This window comes from Pseudorasbora parva, chromosome 25, assembly GCF_024679245.1.
Source record: "Pseudorasbora parva isolate DD20220531a chromosome 25, ASM2467924v1, whole genome shotgun sequence".
Classification (NCBI taxonomy): Eukaryota; Metazoa; Chordata; class Actinopteri; order Cypriniformes; family Gobionidae; genus Pseudorasbora; species Pseudorasbora parva.
In genome coordinates, this window is record NC_090196.1 from 36,910,879 (window position 1) to 36,929,946 (window position 19,068).

The 19,068-nt window shown below is 42.0% G+C and overlaps 2 protein-coding genes across 2 annotated transcripts; both read left to right on the forward strand.

Annotated features, from left to right (window-relative positions):
- Positions 1–2,072: 2,072 nt before the first annotated feature.
- LOC137065062 (putative nuclease HARBI1) lies at positions 2,073–4,711 on the forward strand. Its single transcript, XM_067436625.1, has 5 exons — positions 2,073–2,097; positions 2,205–2,595; positions 2,684–2,798; positions 2,939–3,094; positions 4,439–4,711. Exons 1-5 carry the CDS (start codon positions 2,073–2,075, stop codon positions 4,709–4,711), a joined length of 960 nt encoding a protein of 319 aa, XP_067292726.1.
- Positions 4,712–7,819: 3,108 nt separating this feature from the next.
- LOC137065063 (uncharacterized) lies at positions 7,820–18,815 on the forward strand. The gene is made up of 9 exons (XM_067436626.1): positions 7,820–7,919; positions 8,003–8,062; positions 8,679–8,807; positions 10,173–10,292; positions 10,482–10,628; positions 15,553–15,613; positions 15,680–15,790; positions 17,321–17,380; positions 18,583–18,815. The coding sequence occupies exons 1-9, from the start codon at positions 7,820–7,822 to the stop codon at positions 18,584–18,586; spliced, it is 792 nt and encodes a 263-aa protein (XP_067292727.1). The 3' UTR covers positions 18,587–18,815.
- The last annotated feature ends 253 nt before the right edge of the window (positions 18,816–19,068 follow it).

Consider the following 19,068-nt stretch of genomic DNA (forward strand, 5'->3'; position numbering starts at 1 on the left):
ATAAAGCCCAGCCCGTCCATCATCATCCATGCACTAAACATGCATTTATCCGCGATGACGGTCGTGTTCTCGGTGCTGCTGGGCCTCTTGTGCTCCTTCAGGTCCGCTCGAGGTGAGTGTGTGTGTGAGTCTGTCGACCCGGTTCGGCTGGTCCGTTCAGGGATGCTCGCGCGAGCATCTGTGCTAACGCTAACGCTAAAGCCGCGACCGTTATTCCCGGACTGCTCCGGTTTAACGTTACCGTTATTCCTGGCTGTTATGCGACCGTTATTCCCGGACTCCTCCGGTTCACCGCGACCGTTATTCCCGGACTCCTCCGGTTCACCGCGACCGTTATTCCCGGACTCCTCCGGTTCACCGCGACCGTTATTCCCGGACTCCTCCGGTTGACCGCGACCGTTTTCCCGGCTGTTATGCGACCGTTATTGCGATATTCCGCCGAATCTGACGCGTTATCATCGACGGGTCCGGTGTCGAGCGGTTCTCTGAGCTCGTGTGTGTGTGTGTGTGTGTGTCGGATCGGATCGAGCCGAGCTGACACACACACACAGCTTAAGATGGATGATTTAACACATAAACACATCCTCCTCCTCAGGATCATATCTGAATAACCAGGCCATATCCTCCATTCAGCGACTCATGAGGCTGATCGCTCTCTAAAGCCCCTTTCACACTGCGATTCCGGCAAATACACGGATAATGCGACCCGGCATTTGTTCCCGGGTCGCTAGATTTGGCCCATTCACACTGCCAGCGAAATACCGTAATATGCAGGGTTGCCAGGTTTTCGCAACAAAACCAGCCCAATGGCCAATCAAAAATAGCCCAAAAGTAGCCCAATGGCCAATCCAACTAGCCCAATACCAAAAAAATCATTATAAAGCACTCCAATACACATTTTATGGTAGTGTTATGCACTACACACCATTTATACTAAAAGATAATTGTATAAGTATAAGTAAGTAACTGTATAAGTAATTGTAAACAGTCTATTTTCATAAATAAAATCATCTTACCTTAAGATTGACAGCTGATGAACGTAATGATGAGCTGATGAGCTTAAAAACGTAATGGATGCGGGCGGGAAAATGCAGAATTACAACTCCAGTGGAAGAGAACCACAAACTTGTGAAATTCATTTCAAATTAAAAATAATGTAAAATAAACATTGCAAGATATTCCTCATTAAAGGGGGGGTGAAATGCTGTTTCATGCATACTGAGCTTTTTACACTGTTAAAGACTTGTCATACACAGAAGAATTTTCAGAAAATTCTTCTGTGTATGACATTTATTTTTTAAATTATTCTTTACCAGCAACAACCCTGGAGAGCACGCATTCTGTTACCATGGAAACGAAAACAGCCGGTGCGCGCCGCAACACACACACACACACATTAGCGGACAAGCCCAGCAGTGCCACCGTACCTCACAAAGTGTGCGCTTATCAGCACAGTTATGCTGATACGATATTGCTTTTGTCATCATCCTAGAATCCTTGTTATCATTGATGGAATATGAATTGGCTAAAGTAAAATATTTATTTCAACAGAACCATTTCAGCTAAAAATAACTGATGCAATTAGTTAAACCTTTAACCCGCGGAATAAAAAATCAACCCGTGGCAAGTGGTTAAAAGTAGCCCAATTCCGCGGGAAAACCACGGACTTGGCAACACTGGTAATATGTGCGCTTTCACACACAACCCGTAACGGTCCCGGGTCGAGTTGACACGTGACGTCCGGATGTGACGTATAATGTACGAGTCGAAAAAGATTGGCGCCAAAGAATAAAGAAAGGCAAAACAGAAGTGTTCTCATTGCTTTGTAAACATGGCTGTTGACCAGCAACTAGCGGCATTGTTGTTTTTGCTAAATGCCCAAATTACTTTGTTTTTCTATATTGACTTCTTTCCGAAGAGTTAATGAGATAACGCGTACGCTGGAAGAAAAGCTTGCTGAGAGTAGGAAACAAAGTGAAGCAGCGAGACTTAGAGCACAGAGGCGCCATCGGATGCTAAACGCTACCGCTCTGTGTACACGGCTCATGCAACTGGGTGTTTCTGATAGAAGAATGTGGATGCTACGAAGACCTCAAGGTGCTGTGTTTTGGACTAATGTCCTCGAAAACTTCACCGCCGATCAGTGGCGTCAGCACTTTCGCATGTCACGCACCACGTTCGAGTTTGTTCTGCAACTTGTTGAGCGAAGTCTGAGACGAAAGTCTACAAACTGGAGAAGCCACTTGAACCACGCCGTAGATTGGCTATTGTTTTGTGGTGGTATGCTACCCCTGGCGAATACCGCACAATCGGTTGTCTTTTTGGTGTGGGGCTGTCGACTGTTTGTACTCTGGTTCATGAAGTGACCGCGACATTGAAGAGAAAACTTTTCAAACGTTTCATCTCCTTGCCCAGAGGAGAAGCTCTTCAGAACACTATAAATGGATTCGCTCAACGTGGGTATCCATTATGTGCTGGTGCAATAGACGGTAGCCACATCCCTATTATTGCTCCCCAGGAAGATGCTGCAGCTTACTACAACCGTAAAGGATGGCATTCAATTGTACTTCAAGCTGTTGTCGACCACAACTTCTGGTAAGAATCTAGTCCATAAGCAGTTTTTAGCTTTACCAAATTTATATTTTCACGTGAACAGATATTAACTCCATGTCTCTCGAACTAGCTTCACAGATGTGTATGTAGGCTGGCCTGGCCGCACACATGACGCTCGTGTGTTGTCCAACTCTCCCATTTTCCAAACGGCAGAAGAAAATGGTGGCTACCTGTTTCCACGTGAGGTAATCACCATTTAATTTGCTGCTAATATATATATATGTATGTGTGTGTGTGTGTAATATATATATATATTTTCAATATACAACCAGAATGCATGATCATTATCAATTAGCTGATTTTTTTTTTCTTTACTTTTAAACAGAACTCAAGGATTGTCAATGGAGTTGAGGTTCCTGTCCATTTAATTGGTGATGCTGCATACCCGCTCAAGAAATGGCTTATGAAGGGTTTCACAAATCACCAAGCGCTGACCCCTCAACAACGGCTGTACAACTACCGACTGAGCTCAGCACGAATGGTTCTTTGATTCATTAGCACTGATTCTTTGATTCATTAGCTCTGATTCGCTGATTCTGTTTTGACTGTATCATTCTGTGGTGCGCAGGTGAATCATTGACTCATTAGCTCTGCTTCATTGCTTCATTAGCACTGATTCTTTGATTCATTAGCACTGATTCGCTGATTCATTAGCTCTGATTCGCTGATTCTGTTTTGACTGTATCATTCTGTGGTGCGCAGGTGAATCATTGACTCATTAGCTCTGCTTCATTGATTCATTAGCACTGATTCTTTGATTCATTAGCTCTGATTCGCTGATTCTGTTTTGACTGTATCATTCTGTGGTGCGCAGGTGAATCATTGACTCATTAGCTCTGCTTCATTGCTTCATTAGCACTGATTCTTTGATTCATTAGCACTGATTCGCTGATTCATTAGCTCTGATTCGCTGATTCTGTTTTGACTGTATCATTCTGTGGTGCGCAGGTGAATCATTGACTCATTAGCTCTGCTTCATTGATTCATTAGCACTGATTCTTTGATTCATTAGCTCTGATTCGCTGATTCTGTTTTGACTGTATCATTCTGTGGTGCGCAGGTGAATCATTGACTCATTAGCTCTGCTTCATTGATTCATTAGCACTGATTCTTTGATTCATTAGCTCTGATTCGCTGATTCATTAGCTCTGATTCGCTGATTCTGTTTTGACTGTATCATTCTGTGGTGCGCAGTGATTCGTGATGAATGTCATGTAACTGCGTTTCTCTCCATAACGATGTTTGTAACAGTCGCTAACTTTAACTCAGTATGGTTTGCGTGGGGCGCTGTGATTGGCCGTTGGTCTGAGGCTGTGTGTGTGTGTGTGTGTGTGTGTGTGTGTGAAGAGTTTTGCCAAATGCATGGATGCCTTGAGCTTACGGCCTGCAGTTACTCAGAGGCCAGGTGCATGATGGGATTGATCATTCAGTTCTAGCACAGGTCAGGCTCATAACGTGACTAAACCTGTCTCTGTGATTTCTGCTTCATTAAACTTTATAGAGACCCAACAAACCGTCTGTGTGTGCCTTCATTCTGTCTGTCTGTGTGTGAGTGTGTGTGTGTGTGTGTGTGTGTGTGTGTGTGTGTGTGTGTTACCCTACAGGAATAAATGTAGGAAGAAATAAATGCATATATAAATACATTTGGATTTGCAGAATACAATACACTACATACACTGTTTGCAGAAAGACCTGCTATAATAAGCATGCAATAGACTCCTTTAACATTTAAAGTAAATCTTGCTTCCAGTGTGGTGACAGACCGGTCATCACTAGTACAGTATTGGATCTATTTGCCCTGGTGTGACTGCATTCATTTCCACAGGATCATTTCTGGGATCAGTTCTTCGCTGTGCAAAGTGAGCACTTCCCACAGAGATTAGACCCATTCAAGCTTTCACTGAAGACACCACCGTCTCTCAGAACTCTGAACAGGCATGGACAGAAAGCACAGAGACGTCAGATAATCCTAGCAAATATCTGGAACAAACAACCTGCCCACACCACACTTACCTCTGTAAACTTCATAGACGAATCATTTCCACAGGGGCGTCACCGACGGACGATGACGTATCCAGAGCGATGGAGAAACATCTGAGACAGCAATCCTCTGTTTGGGATTTCAAGGAAGATGTTGCGATGGCTTCTGACGACTTTTGCCATTGTTGTAAAAGAAATATGATAATAGCTGGTGTCCATCGCCGCTCCATCAACATTTTTGCCAAATTTGGAAACCCTAAAGCATCTCAGAGCGACTGAAACATCTCGGATTGACGGTCGAGCAGAAAACATCGAGCTCTGATCGCATTCGCCCCGCTGTAAGGCGTCTGTATTACGATTGGAAAGCGTTTTGCAACATTTGGAAAATAAAATAATATTGAGGAGTCTTTGGAAAATGCTCACAAACTTTATGCAAATTCAGTCTTTTCAGATGTGTTAGAACATTTTCAGACTTGAGCATAGTTATTTATTATTTTTTACATGACTAGCAGATGTAAAAAAAAGTTTAAATCACTTAAAGCAGCACTGGGTAACTGTTGCCCTCAGGGTCCGCCTACAGTTGGGAAATAATGTCCTCAGCTACTGTCGTAAGCTCTGTCGTCCTACATCAGCGGATGCCATCGCGTGTGCATTTGCTGACATGACCGCCCTGATAGCCCTGAGCTAGTGATGAGTGGGTCGTCTCATAACCCGCGGACCCCGTATGTCTATTTAATGGTCGCGGGTGCGCGGCGGGTTGTAAATATATCCAGTGGTGCGGTGCGGGCCAAATAACTTCATAAAAGCGTCCCGCGGGTCGGTGCAGCACTAACAGTTCCCCTGAACACTGCAGGAGGAGTTCACATGCAGGTGTTCTTCTGGCGGCGCGTGGGAAATGTCTTCATCAGGTACAGTCAGTGGCAGATGCTTCAGCAGGTCATATGAATATCATTTCATGGGTTTTATTTTCTTCAAACGCCCAATAACAAAACCTTTTCTTTCTTATGTGTCTGTGCTGCTTCGGACATGACTATATTATCCGACGAACAAAGTTGTGCTCGCACGTCCGAATGTAAGGAAGTGTGTGTGTTGGTGGAAGTGACGTATATGCCGTAAAGCAGTCGAATTTTGTAGTTCTTTTTGTTCTCGGGTTACTACCCGAAACCCGAAGTTTAAAAGTGCGATTAAAAACGATACAGACCCCATCAGGCTATGGCAGGCGTGTCATTCAACCTATTGTAAATCGATGTATCATCACAAGAGTCTTAAACATATATTATGAAGGTTGAAAAGGTACCTAGTGCTGCTTTAATGAGGGATGTTCCACACGGTGCCATCATTCCTGCTTCACCGCCGATGCGCTGTCGTCATCATGTAAAGACCGCCCCAACATTTCTGATCGGTGCCGTGATTTCGACGGATTAGAAATGGGCTGGAAAGGGCTCTCTGCCAGACAACTTGCAGAGCAAATCTAAATCTGTGGTTTTCCCAGGCTACCATTTTGCCCCCATGTGATGCATAATTGTATATTTATTAGCTGTAATGTACATCATTGTGTTGTACTGTGGTTTTACCACATAAACCACTGTAAATTCAGGGTTGCCAACTTTTAAGTTCAGGTTGGAGTAAGACTTTGAGTGTGTGTGTGTGGGGGGGGGGGGGGGTATGGATATCTTTATTCAGTATTAATTCATATGTAGTATATAGCCTTCTGTACATAATAAGGAAACATTTGTTTTCTCTTAGCACTATTTTAAATGTTTCTTGGGTCCAATTATATGTTCTTGCACCTTGGGGTCCAGCTGTCCCCGATAGACTTTTCCTCCATTTTTAAAAGTGTTCCCTTCATCTCAGGGCTGTGAGACTCTGGGACTCTTCCTAAATAATCTATATAAACATGCACAACAAATCTGGCCTTGATTCGGTTGTTCTAAAGGTATGTACCATTTTTTTTACCGTTTAATTCCCTCAGGGTCAGATTGACCCCACATTGAAAATGAATGGGAAAATGTAATGTATTTTTTTCACTTTGTCAAAATAAAATAAACTAAATCCAGTATAAATCTGAAAATGTCTACATTTATATCAAGGTCTGGTCCTAGAGCATAAACACAAAGTGGAACAAACTTTCTCATACACACACACACACCGGGAGCCATCTGCGGTGCTGGCATTGTGTTTTTAGACACAAGATCAACAATGTCACTAAAGAAGTGTGTTTCTGCTTTGAGGGAAAGATCAGCTTCATTCAGCTTCCCAAATAACCCAGTGTTAAGGGAACAGGGGAAGCAGTTTGTGTTTCTGGAGTTCTGCAAGTGTGTGTGTGTGTGTGTGTGTGTGTGTGTGTGTGTGTGTGTGTGTTCCTGGTCATGAGTGGAAAACGCAGGTGGTGAGTGAAACTCCATCAGATGTGTGTGTTTAGCTGTCAATCGACGCGTGACGCGTAAGTGTATATAATGTGACCCACACCAACGTATAGTGTGTGTGTGTGTGTGTGTCTGTGTTTAGATAATTGTTAAAGAAAAAATATAGTTAGTTGTTAATAATTTTTTAGTTCTTTTTAAAGGTTATTACAATTAAAACAGTGTTTTGATTTATTTTTTGTATTTTATTTTGTAATTATTATTTGTTCTCTTGAACCATAAAAACAATAAACACTGAGTTGCTCGCTGCAATATTACATCTCTTTTCTTATCGGAAAACAGAAACTGTTAGAATAGGGAACATAATCTGAAGTAATATTGCATTTATTAGTGATAAATGTGCGTGTTACCCTATTAGTAAAGGGAATATTTCAGTAATAAATCATTTGTTTTGAGACGTTGAATTTCTTTTTACACTGAATTTTTTTTAAACATTGAAAAAATGTCATAGGCAAAAAAAAAAACAGAGCTAGAAATTCGATGGCTTTTAAAATTCAAAGTCTGATTTAGATGCAAGATAAAATTCAGTGTTAAAAATTAGAATTCAAAATCCAGTGGCACAGTTTTACTTCCATACAGGTTTCTCAAAGCACTTTACAGACAGCATAAAATAAAAAATAAATAAAAAGCTTAACAGCAAATGAATAAACACAATGTAAGTACAAGAAAATAAACGCATAAAATCAAGTTCATGTAAAAGCAATCCTAAAATAAAATGTTTTAAGAAGAGATTTAAAAGTCACTAATGAATTCCCTGATATCGGCCGGGAGAGAATTCCAGAGCTTAGGATCATAGACAGAGAATGCTCGGTCACCCCACGTATGAAGCGGCGTCTTCGGGACAACCTAAAGGCCACTCTGAGAGGAGCGCAGATTGCGACGTGGTGTGTACGGGATTAATAAGTCAGTTAGATACTCAGGTGCCAGATTGTGCAGAGATTTATAAACCAGCATAAGGATTTTAAAATCAATACGGTGCCTAACAGGTAGCCAGTGCAGCGACTCCAAGACCGGAGTTATATGGTCCCTGGCTCTGACCCCAGACAGTACTCTAGCCGCTGAATTTAGGAGATATTGTAATTTATCCAGTGATGATTTAGATACCCCAGCTAGAAGACCATTCTAGTAGTCAATCCGCGTAAAGACAAAAGAGTTAATCAACTTTTCAGCTACCGAAAAGGATAACATAGGACGTAGCCGGGCTATGTTTCTGAGGTGATAAAATGATGTCTTAACCGTATTCTGGACAAACGGCTCAAATGACCGTGTGGCGTCTAATACGACACCCACATTTTTTAATTTGGACTTAAGCTCCAGTGCGACGCCATCAACAGACAGAGTAGGAGACCCAACCTTCCGCAGTTGATGTGGAGATCCAAGGAGCAGACTTCTGTTTTTGAGCCGTTTAGAGACAGAACATTATTGGACATCCATCTCTGTATCTCTGAAATACAGTTAGAGAGATGCCCAACGTTCACTTGCTGACCCGGTCTAGTATGGATATAAATCTGTGTGTCATTTTAAGCGGGTGAATTATCGGTTCATAAACACGTTTGTTGTTTCTGGAGTCTTTCTAAATGTACACATTATTTTGATAACCATGTGCCAAAGTCATTTGGTGTTCATCATAATTTAATGATGATTTTCTTTTCTTTTTGTCAGACCCAAATGACATACGGGTGATTTTTGGGAAGGATCCTCTGGAAGATAAGAAAACACTTGAGTCTTATGGAATCAGACATTTATCTCTTCTTCTCTTTGTGATGAAAATGCCCGGTGGAGGAGGACCAGGTATGATTTATGCTTTCACATGCTGATGCTTCGTCGAGATATTAAATCATTGCTTATTGCTTTAAAAATAGTTTTGATGTTAATTTGATCAAATGCTAAATATTAAGAATCACAGATAGCATAATTTATATCCTGTGGAGGTCAAATAAATGATTTATTTATTATTCACACTGACACAAATCCATGTGTACGAGGAATAAGGACATTTATTTATCAACGTTCATGACTTGTTTTATGATTTGCCTCTTATATAGACCCACCTGATGAAGGATTTCCCAGGTCCGAATCCATGGAAAACATATATTACAGAACAATGAACAAGCCGAATCCTTAATCTGTGTAGTAAAATCGAGATTCTGTGGTTTGTTAGTCATCTTGAGCCTTTATCTAACTGGCAAAACTACAAATAACAAACATCCAGCATTATCACGGCCGAACTAAGTGTGTTTAATAAATGTAAACAGATCCAAAAACGCTCCTAAAAGTTGGGACAGGCTAAATAAACTTCTCCCAGTAAAACTCTTCTGATAGACTGAGGGACTCTCAGGACTCTCTTTAATGAAACAAAAGTGTTAGCTTGGTCAATGCACTCAAACGGAGTGAGGCTACCAGTGAAAGGCTAAACCAATAAGTTGGTCCCATAGACTGTAACACATGATTCAGGGATACTGACTCACTCAACGAGCCCTGAACAATGCTGCATGAAGCCTTTAAATAGGCTAAGCCACTTAATAGGACTAAACCAAAAATAAAGGAAAAGGTAACATAGAAAATGAACAAACTCAAACAAATACATTGCAAATGCAAAAAATGAAAAATAAGCTTTCATAATATACAAATTACATAAACATTTAGGTAAAGAAAATAATGTAATAAACAATATTAAGTATATAAATTCCCCTTAATTTCATGTTAAACTGTGGGCAAAACTCCCCCTGTTCAATTAAACAGTTGAACTGCGCCTTCTAGTGGCAGGAGCGGGATATACAAAAGGGCGGAAGCAAATGCATTTCTGATATTTAAATAATCTGATATTTAAATAATCTGATATTTAAATAAGATCAATAATCTGCCAATGGGGTGAGAAAAATAATCTTGTTTTCTGTTTGAATTAAGATTATTTTTCTCACCCCATTGGCAGATTATTGATCTTATTTTAAGCAAAAACTCTCTTCATTTTGAGTTATTTTCCCCAAAACAAGACAATTACTTTTGCGTGTCTAGTAAATACTTCTTGTTTTAAGAATGTTTAGATGTTTGGACTCGAAACAAGACAAAAATACTAAGAAAAGTAAGAAGAGCATTTTTTGCAGTATTGTTATTATGGTTGAGTCTTCAGCTGTTGATGTTGTGATATCTCTTCAGATCGGATGAAGAATGGCCACTCATTATTCCAGAGTTCGGTAGAGAAAGAGAAGAAGATCCTAGAAGGAGACTCAGTGGCTCAATATACAGGAGAAACAAAACCCCATTCGACCACTGAGCGTAAGTGACGGAGGCAACACACACTTATAAGAGTGTACTGAGGTGCTGTTATTATTACATTAATTCATCGCTGTGATTACAACATCTAGTCCACTATTAGTTTGGTACTTTAATCTTCTATTGAGAGGCTTCTGCCATTCAGATCTGGTTATTAATATATCTCATTAATTATCATTGTTGTGTTTGAAGAAGACAGCGAACCTTCCCCTGTGCAAGCGGACCCGGATCAGCAGTTTCTGCAGAGTTTGCTTCCGGCTCTGAAGAGAATGGATCTCAAACGTAGAGAGTTCACCAAAGCTGCGATACAACAGCTTGTGTATGAAATAGAGTTCAGCGGTGAGTTCAATATTATTATTATTATTTGTTATGTTCACGGTTTAATGCAGCTCATCATTGAGTTTATTCAATCGTGCTATTAGTATATAATACTTTCAATCTACTTTTGATGTTCTTCTCAGAAATACACTTTACAACAAAACCCCGTCCATTCAATCAATCAATTAATTAATCAATCAATCAACTATATTTATACAGTGCTTTTACAATGCCGGTTGTTTCAAAGCAGCTTCACAGTGTTAAAGGTGCCCTAGAATGAAAACTGAATTAACCTCACCATGGTGAAATAATAAGAGTTCAGTTCATGGTCATCACACACTGAGTCTCAGACACCATCGCCTCCTCCTTCTGATGTAAATCTCGTTAATCAAAAACACCACGGAAAAAAAGTGCTTCTCAACACAAACCCAACCATGACGCAAGCATTGGGGATCATTAATATATACGCCTCAACATTTGCATCTGTCCGAACATGTTCATTGTCAAGCGGAACTGACTGAGCTGAATCATCAGGACTGCAGATAAACAAGACACTGGAGGAGCAAATACGGCTCTCGCGGACACACGTCATGTTCAGGCTGTGCAGGGGACGGGAGGACTTTTCATATGTCAACACTCATGGCTGAGGTTTATTATAATCCGATACCACAACAAAACGTTCGTTTGTTCGGCCCATTTCAAGCTCCGCTCCGCGTCTGAAACTGAAGAGAGTGCCGACTGTATTCCTGCAGCAGTGAGCAGCGGTTTATCCTCTTATTGACGGATTAAACCATTTCTGATTAAACTGAGAGTGTCTCAGAGAGACCGCATTGTCTAGATCAGGCTGTGGCAAGGGGGGCGTGGTTCAGCGAGGTCTGCAGCGGGAGAGAGAGCCGCGGGACGAGCGGTAAGTGAGTGGGTTGGACGCAGATTAATAACACCTGTCTCTTGTTCCAGTAATGAGCGCGGAGAGGGGATAAAACCTCGGTGGAACCGGAGACCAGGGAGAGAGAGAGATCGGACGGTTGATGCGAAACCCCAGAGACTGAGTAACCGGAAGCCGGAAGTGCCGACCCGGAAGTGATCGAGTGTCTATGAGAATCCACACCGCAGTGTGTGTTGTTGAAGTTTTGAGTTATAATAAAGAAGCATCAACCGTCCAGCCGACCCCCGTGTCCTCTTCCTTCTTCCTACTATCGAACTTTGTTACACAGGGGTTGTCAAACTTTTTGTGTGTGTGGACCACTATTTGTAATCAAAACATTTTGCGTACCACCTCATAACACATAATAAAATATGTCTACACACAGTCCTGCTGAATTAATCCGCACCTCTAAATAGGCTTACTAGCACTAAAACTATAACAAGTCATCCCATCAGTACAACAGGTTAAAGGAAAGTTTACTACACACAACGGCTGCCACTTATTTAATTTATTTATTTACTCAAGCGCCCTAATGCTAAATAGCTTTCGCAGTATTATCTTTTCCCACTCCTTTTCTGTGTTTATTTATGATGAATCTGGCTCATAGATGATCCGACTCACTGTCAGTCTCTTCATTTATTGTAACTTCTGCCTCTGTCTCTTTTCTCTTCAGAGAACCGTTGCTATAATGATATATCCACCGATCCATAACGGCACTGAACTTGAACGTCACGGCCGAGCGCCACCAGGCTATTTTAGTAATCGCACAATAACTTGACAATTTAATACAAATGTTATATCATATCAATAAAGGCCTACATATTCTTTTTACTTTTTATTTTTTATGGGAATTTCCTGGTAAAATGAAGGTAAAAAAATATTATTTTCTGACAGATTCAATAAGTATCGGAGTGGAACTATCGGAAAAGCCTGTGGCAGGTTGACTCTTGAGGGAACTCTTGTAAAACTGTTTAAAGATATCTCAGAACCTAGCAGTAGTTTTGGGAGTTCATCTTCCCGAAAGGTCCATTTAGCTCATTGATGGACTCTGGGCCATTTATCAAACATAAAATGGTTTTTATCAGTTTTAGTTTGATAAACATGATGATATAACATCGCGGCTACATGAAAAGAGGTTTTACTGTTAGAAATAAATGATTTGTGAGCATTAGCATAACATACGTTTTCAGAATAAACACGAAACGCACGTGATCACTGTCTGGCGAATCGGCCAATCGTGGATCAGCTGTGTTGTCATCAGAGCTCCTGCAGTCCCCCTTGAGAATCTGCAGCGGCTGCATCAACCGGCTGCTCTCGAATCGCTCTCGCGGTGCTTTGTTGACAGACGTCACAGTCACGTGGCGTCGGCGCTGTCTCAAGTCGGACAACATTTCTAACCAGCATGCACTGCTTCAAGTCAGCCGCCGATCAGTCTGCGCATCGCTAGGGGAAGTCGAACAAGCCTCATGCCTGAGTTGACAGAGAAAGCTGATGATCAGCATCATGGGACCAACAAAGTCTGAATACAATGATTTGGTTTTGTCAATTTAAAACTAGTCCTGTAACCCTGAGTTTGTTAAACTACCATCATGGCACAGGCCCCTGGTCCTCTCTTGTCCTCTCCTCCTTTTATACTCCCGTCACTCCTCCGTGAGATGAGACCGGTGTGTCGCGCAGCTGCCGCTCATTATCACTCGCCACCGGCCCGCTCTCACGTCCCTCGCCTCCCTGCTTGCCACAGCGGTATTCTTAGCTTTAAGAAATTTGATGACTTGCTTTTATACTTAAGTTTGAAAGTAGCGGTAAATTTCATGAATTCTCAACACTAAATAAAAATGGCACTTTTAGGGTGCTTTCACACTTGGTTCGATTGCCTGGACCGAACCCGAGTTTGATTGCTTTTCCTGCCCCCACTGGACTGTGTTCATATTATATTATTTGGGAATGAACCGGGGTTTATTTGCATCATCAAAGCAGCAGCTCTTTATCCGGTTTCTTAGTAATAACAGCGAGCGTGAAGGCGGCGAAATGTATAGCGTTGCTCCTGTCACTTTTATATGTTTGTTTTTGAACCGTTGGTATGGTTGCGTCTATCTGCTGCGAATGCTCTATCACTTTTACTCAGGACATGCTATCTAGCGGCGACCCTGCCAAACTAAAACAATGCATCCACTGAGACAAACATGCTTTTGCTCACATATCTAAATGTAGGAAAGAAGCTGAATAAGCCCTGTTTCTAAAAACGCTGGAGTGTTCCTTTAAGTGTGTATGTGATGATCTGAAACTCTAGAGAAGTGAATATCATCGATCATCACATATTAAGGTCTGGCAGATCAGACGGACACACATTGGTCAGGGATGGCTTGAGGAACACGGTGAAGAGTTACATTTTAAAGGGGGGGTGAAATGCTGTTTCATGCATACTGATCTTTTTACACTGTTAAAGACTTGGAATCCCATACTAAACATAGACAAAGTTTCAAAAGTTAAGGTGGACGTTTGATGGGAGTATTTCTTTGTCAAAAATTCTACTTCCGGTTAGTCATAAGTTTCGGCAAGTTTTTTGCGATCATGCGTCCCCTTTGACGTTAATGGGGGCGGAATTTCCTTGTATGGGCCGTACGGACAATTCTTCCGGAAGCGCGTGAGAGAGAGAGAGAGAGAGAGAGAGAGAGAGAGAGAGAGAGAGAGAGAGAGAGAGAGAGAGAGAGAGAGGGAGAGAGAGAGAGAGAGAGAGAGAGAGAGAGAGGAGAGAGAGAGGGAGAGAGCGAAAGCAACAGGCTATGCCCATCAAAGCGCTGGCTCGTAGGATGCTGGACAGGTGATGTGCACATAACAATGTCATCAAAAAGTGCGTTTTTGGTTGCCAGACCAAGACAGTCCTGCACAGATTCCCCCAAAACCCCGCGGTAAGGCAACAGTGGATGTAATTTGCTTTTCCGGATCAGCAACTGAGTTGTGCGAATGTTTATATCTGTTCGCTGCATTTCGGTGCCGACTGTTTCATAAACAAGGCCCAGCTCGACGCCGGATTTTCCCGATCGCCTAATGCTGAAGGATGGAGCAGTCCCAACGATAACGGTCCCAACGTTAGTACCGCAGGCGGTGAGTGAGACTGCTTCAGATGTCTGTGTTTTTTTTAGTCCGCTTACTGTCTACACAAACCACGCGTAAACACACACACACACACGTGCACAACTGCACTTCTCACATGTACACCTTCAAAGACAAAAATACGACGATATAATTCAAGTATAAATATGTAAATAACACAAGTCGCTAAGCATATTATATAGTTAGTGTATAACTTGTAGCACATAGAGACGTCCTGCTCTAGTCGTTTTTGCTGCTGCTCCTGTTCAACTGCAGCCTCTGGGTCTGATTCCGGATCATAGATGTATGGCTGTATCTGATTAAAAGCCATATTTTTATTTTGAATAAAGTTTTTTCCCGCTGTTAGGGATGACACAGCTTTACGACGCACTCGACTCAACACAATAGCAGCAGCGAGCACACATCATTATTTAGCTCCGCCCACACGACACGCCCCCACCCGCTCGGCTTTTTTCGGAAAGACTCATGACAGCGCATCTTTCTTATATAATTATTAAAAAAATAAAGACTTTTCGGAGATATGCAGGATGCAATGCTACTCTATAGGTACTCAAGATTGACATGACACTGACTGAAACTGAGTGTTTCACCCCCCCTTTAAACTCTGCGTAACCAAGGACTTAAAAGAACAGCCTCTGATTCACAAAATGTACCGGCCAAATGCCTTCTGGAGCGTCAGGGAATGTCCTTTTTAATAGTTGTGTTCTCTCTCTCTCTCTCTCTCTCTCACACACACACACACACACACACACACACACACACACACACACACACACACACACACACACAGCTGTGGATCATCAGGGAACGACACACAGGTTAAGAATCAAGGGTTCATTGTAATACACTCAGCTTTTTTTGCCTTCTATGTGAACATCTGTAATGTAAAATATCTGTTTCCCACAGAGAGATCTGACCTCAGCAGAATGAGAGCAGAGGCTGTCCAGAGACTGCAGAGATCAATCGGGTAATCAAGTTTACATTATGAGGATTCATCTTTTCTGGACATGGGGTTAAACTGGTTTGTGTTTAGGGTGCAGGACGGAGGCAGAGCATCACCTGCATTCAGTTACATCTCAATGAAGAGCAATAGTTCCCTTCCACCGCCACCAAACTTCAGCTCAGGACCAAATTCTGACCTCAGGTGAGTTATGTTTAAAGGGGTCATATAATGCCATTTTTATACAAGTTGATATGATTCTTTTGTGTCTAAATGAAAACTTTGTGAGAGTGAAAACTTCACTCTCATTAGTGTTGTAAGAAAACACTTATTTTACCTGGTCAAAACCAGCTCTGCTTTCACCGTTAGCCGTTAGTGCATTCGGCTTTAAATGAAGAATGACCCCGCCCCTCTGTTCTGTGGGCGCGGGGAGTGTTGCCATGACAACAGAGGCGAAAGAACTCTGAGAGGACAGACCATAGACCGTAAAAAAGATCAAATCTATCAATTTTAACCGGAGTCGGACCTGGACAAGATGACAGTCGTAAATCGTACCGTATAAGTACACCCCAGTAAACATTATAAAATAATAAAACAACGACCTTTAATGCTAAACAGGACGTTTCTGAATGGTTAGGGTCTCTTAGATCTGTCTTTATGTTCTGGCAGGTTAGCGTGTAGCATGAATGCTACGTGTTTACTGATGTATTAGTTCATTGACAGATTGATGTTACAGCTAATGCCAATAAAAACCTTTTTTCTGTTCATGTTGGTTTGTCACTAATGCGTAACGTTATCTATGCATTGTAATAACTGTTACAACACGATTTATTTTTTGACAGTAACAGACACCGTTATAATTAACCATCTACATAATTAAGCTTAGTGTTAACTTACCACGTCCACGTTAACTTTAAAACCAGCGTACACAGTTTATAATAACACTATAGCCATAACGCGTTGTTCATTATAAACGAGTGATTATGAATTATACTGGGAACGTCATAAATAGAAAGCATGCCGTAATTTAACGTCACCCTGTAAACTTTAGCTGCAGGTCATCATGAAGCGTTTCAGCACAAACACGAAGAGCTGCTACAGATCTTTATTCAGGATTCAGCAGCTGGATTAAATATTCGGATTTAGGAGCATCAGAATGACTGCTGTGTTCATTACCCTGCTGGAAAAACCAGCATAGACCAGCATAATTCCCATGCTGGTCTATGCTGGTCAATGCTGGTTTTTCCAGCAGGGTATTACGCCCAAGAACAGAACACACAACCGCCCAGCGGCTCTACTTACACAATAGCGGACTGGAACCACCATAGACATTGATTTGAAACCTTTATGAGGATGTCTATGGTAACGATGAAAGCTTGCGTTCGCTCAGAGCGGGTCTGAGAGGAAACGCTGCTGTCAATCAACAGTCGTGGGCGGGGCTTGTGTGTGTGTGTGTGTGTGTGTGTGTGTGTGTGTGACGTCCAACATCGAACAGCATGATTTGAGACAGGGGAAAACATATAAGGAGAGTAAAAAAACACTGGATGGATTTTTATCATTATAGGATGGTTGTGTACAGGCACTGCCAACACACATTTCCATACAATCAGCTTGTAAATGTGCATGAACCATTATATGAGCCCTTAAATATCAGTTATCATGTGTTGATTCTTCAGGATATGGATCATGTGCAGACACTGGCTAATGAGCTGTGATGATTGCTTTGACTTACAGATCGTCGCATGCATCGTCCGAGTACAGCGACGTGTCAGATGATCAGATACCACACAACCGGTGCAGTAACACTTCTGCTTTATCAACACTAAGAGTCTGCATGCTTGCTATTATTATTCCTCTAGTTATTCACTATGATGAATCTGATCTCACACATTCACAGAGATGTGTTGCACAATAAGGTGATCTGCGTTCAAAACATGAATCATTAAACATTTGTTGCTTTTCAAGTTTACTCTCTGAGTATATAGTCATATAATGTCATATACACCCATCAGGCATAGCATTATGACCAGGTGAATAACACTGATGATCTCTTGATCGCGGCTCCTGTTAGTGGGTGGGATATATTAGGCAGCAAGTGAACATTTAGTCCTCAGAGTTGATGTGTGTGAAGCAGGAGAAATGGGCAAGCGTAAGGATTTGAGCGAGTTTGGCCAGATTGTGACGGCTAGACGACTGGGTCAGAGCATCTCCAAAACTGCAGCTCTTGTGGGCTGTTCCCGGTCTGCAGTGGTCAGTATCTATCAAAAGTGCTCCAAGGAAGGACCAGTGGAGAACCGGCCACAGGGTCATGGGCGGCCAAGGCTCATTGATGACCGTGGGGAGCGAAGGCTGGCCCGTGGGGTCCGATCAAACAGACGAGCTACTGGAGCTCAAACTGCAGGATAATGCTCCTGACACAAAGCACTAATGCTTCAGGAATGGTTTGAGGAGCACAACAACCAGTTTGAGGCGTCGACTCGGCCTCCAGATTCCCCAGATCTCAATCCAATCGAGCATCTGTGGGATGAGCCGAACAAACAAGTCCGATCCACCTCGCAACTTATAGAACTATAAGGATCTGCTGCTGACATCTTAGTGCCAGACACCACAGCACACCTTCTAGTTGGAGTCCATCAGAGACGGGTCAGCACAATATTAGGTCATAATGTTATGCCTGATTGGTGTGTATACTGTATTTGTACATGCATGACTATTCTATAGGCGTAACACATCCTATATCAACGCCTTTTACAGGCAGTGTGTGTGGGTCCAGTCTGCTTCTGAAGAGGCAACACACACACACACACACACACACACACACACACACACACACACACACACACACACACACACACACACACCAGCACTATATCCAATCCGGATCACAGCAACACCACAGATTACATTAACACCTCACAATCTGCCAGATTAATTAGCCTGGATGAGCAAACAATGCAAAAATACAACTATTTCTAAATGACTGTACATGTTTGCAGATGAACTGATGTTGGATATTAATACGCTGCCTAATCCTGCTCCTGAAGATCAGCGCACACACACAGTCACTGATTTCAGTGAACGCTGCTTTAACAACTCCTTTGTCCCCCTGTCTATCAAAGCTTTAAATGATAAGTAAGCATTAGGTTACCTCTGAGATGTATTTTAAACTTTAGGTAGGTTAAAGGGCAGTGTGCAGTTGGGGTCCTCCCTTCACACCCATTTGAATAAATCTGTCAAACACCATGACACAGACTAACTTCTTTTTTTTTCTCTATTTTCTGGAGTTTAGTGGAAACAGCCCAAACTGTCTGCAGGTTCCTAGAGCTCCTAGAGTTACACACTTTCAAAAAGGAATTTATGGAAGAAAAACAAAACAAAAAGCGCCTACTTTTCTTTGGGGGGTTATTACAGCTTAGACAACATATACTTACATGTTTATCACTTTTAGCAGTGTTTTATGTATCTTTAAAGGGTTTCCTGTA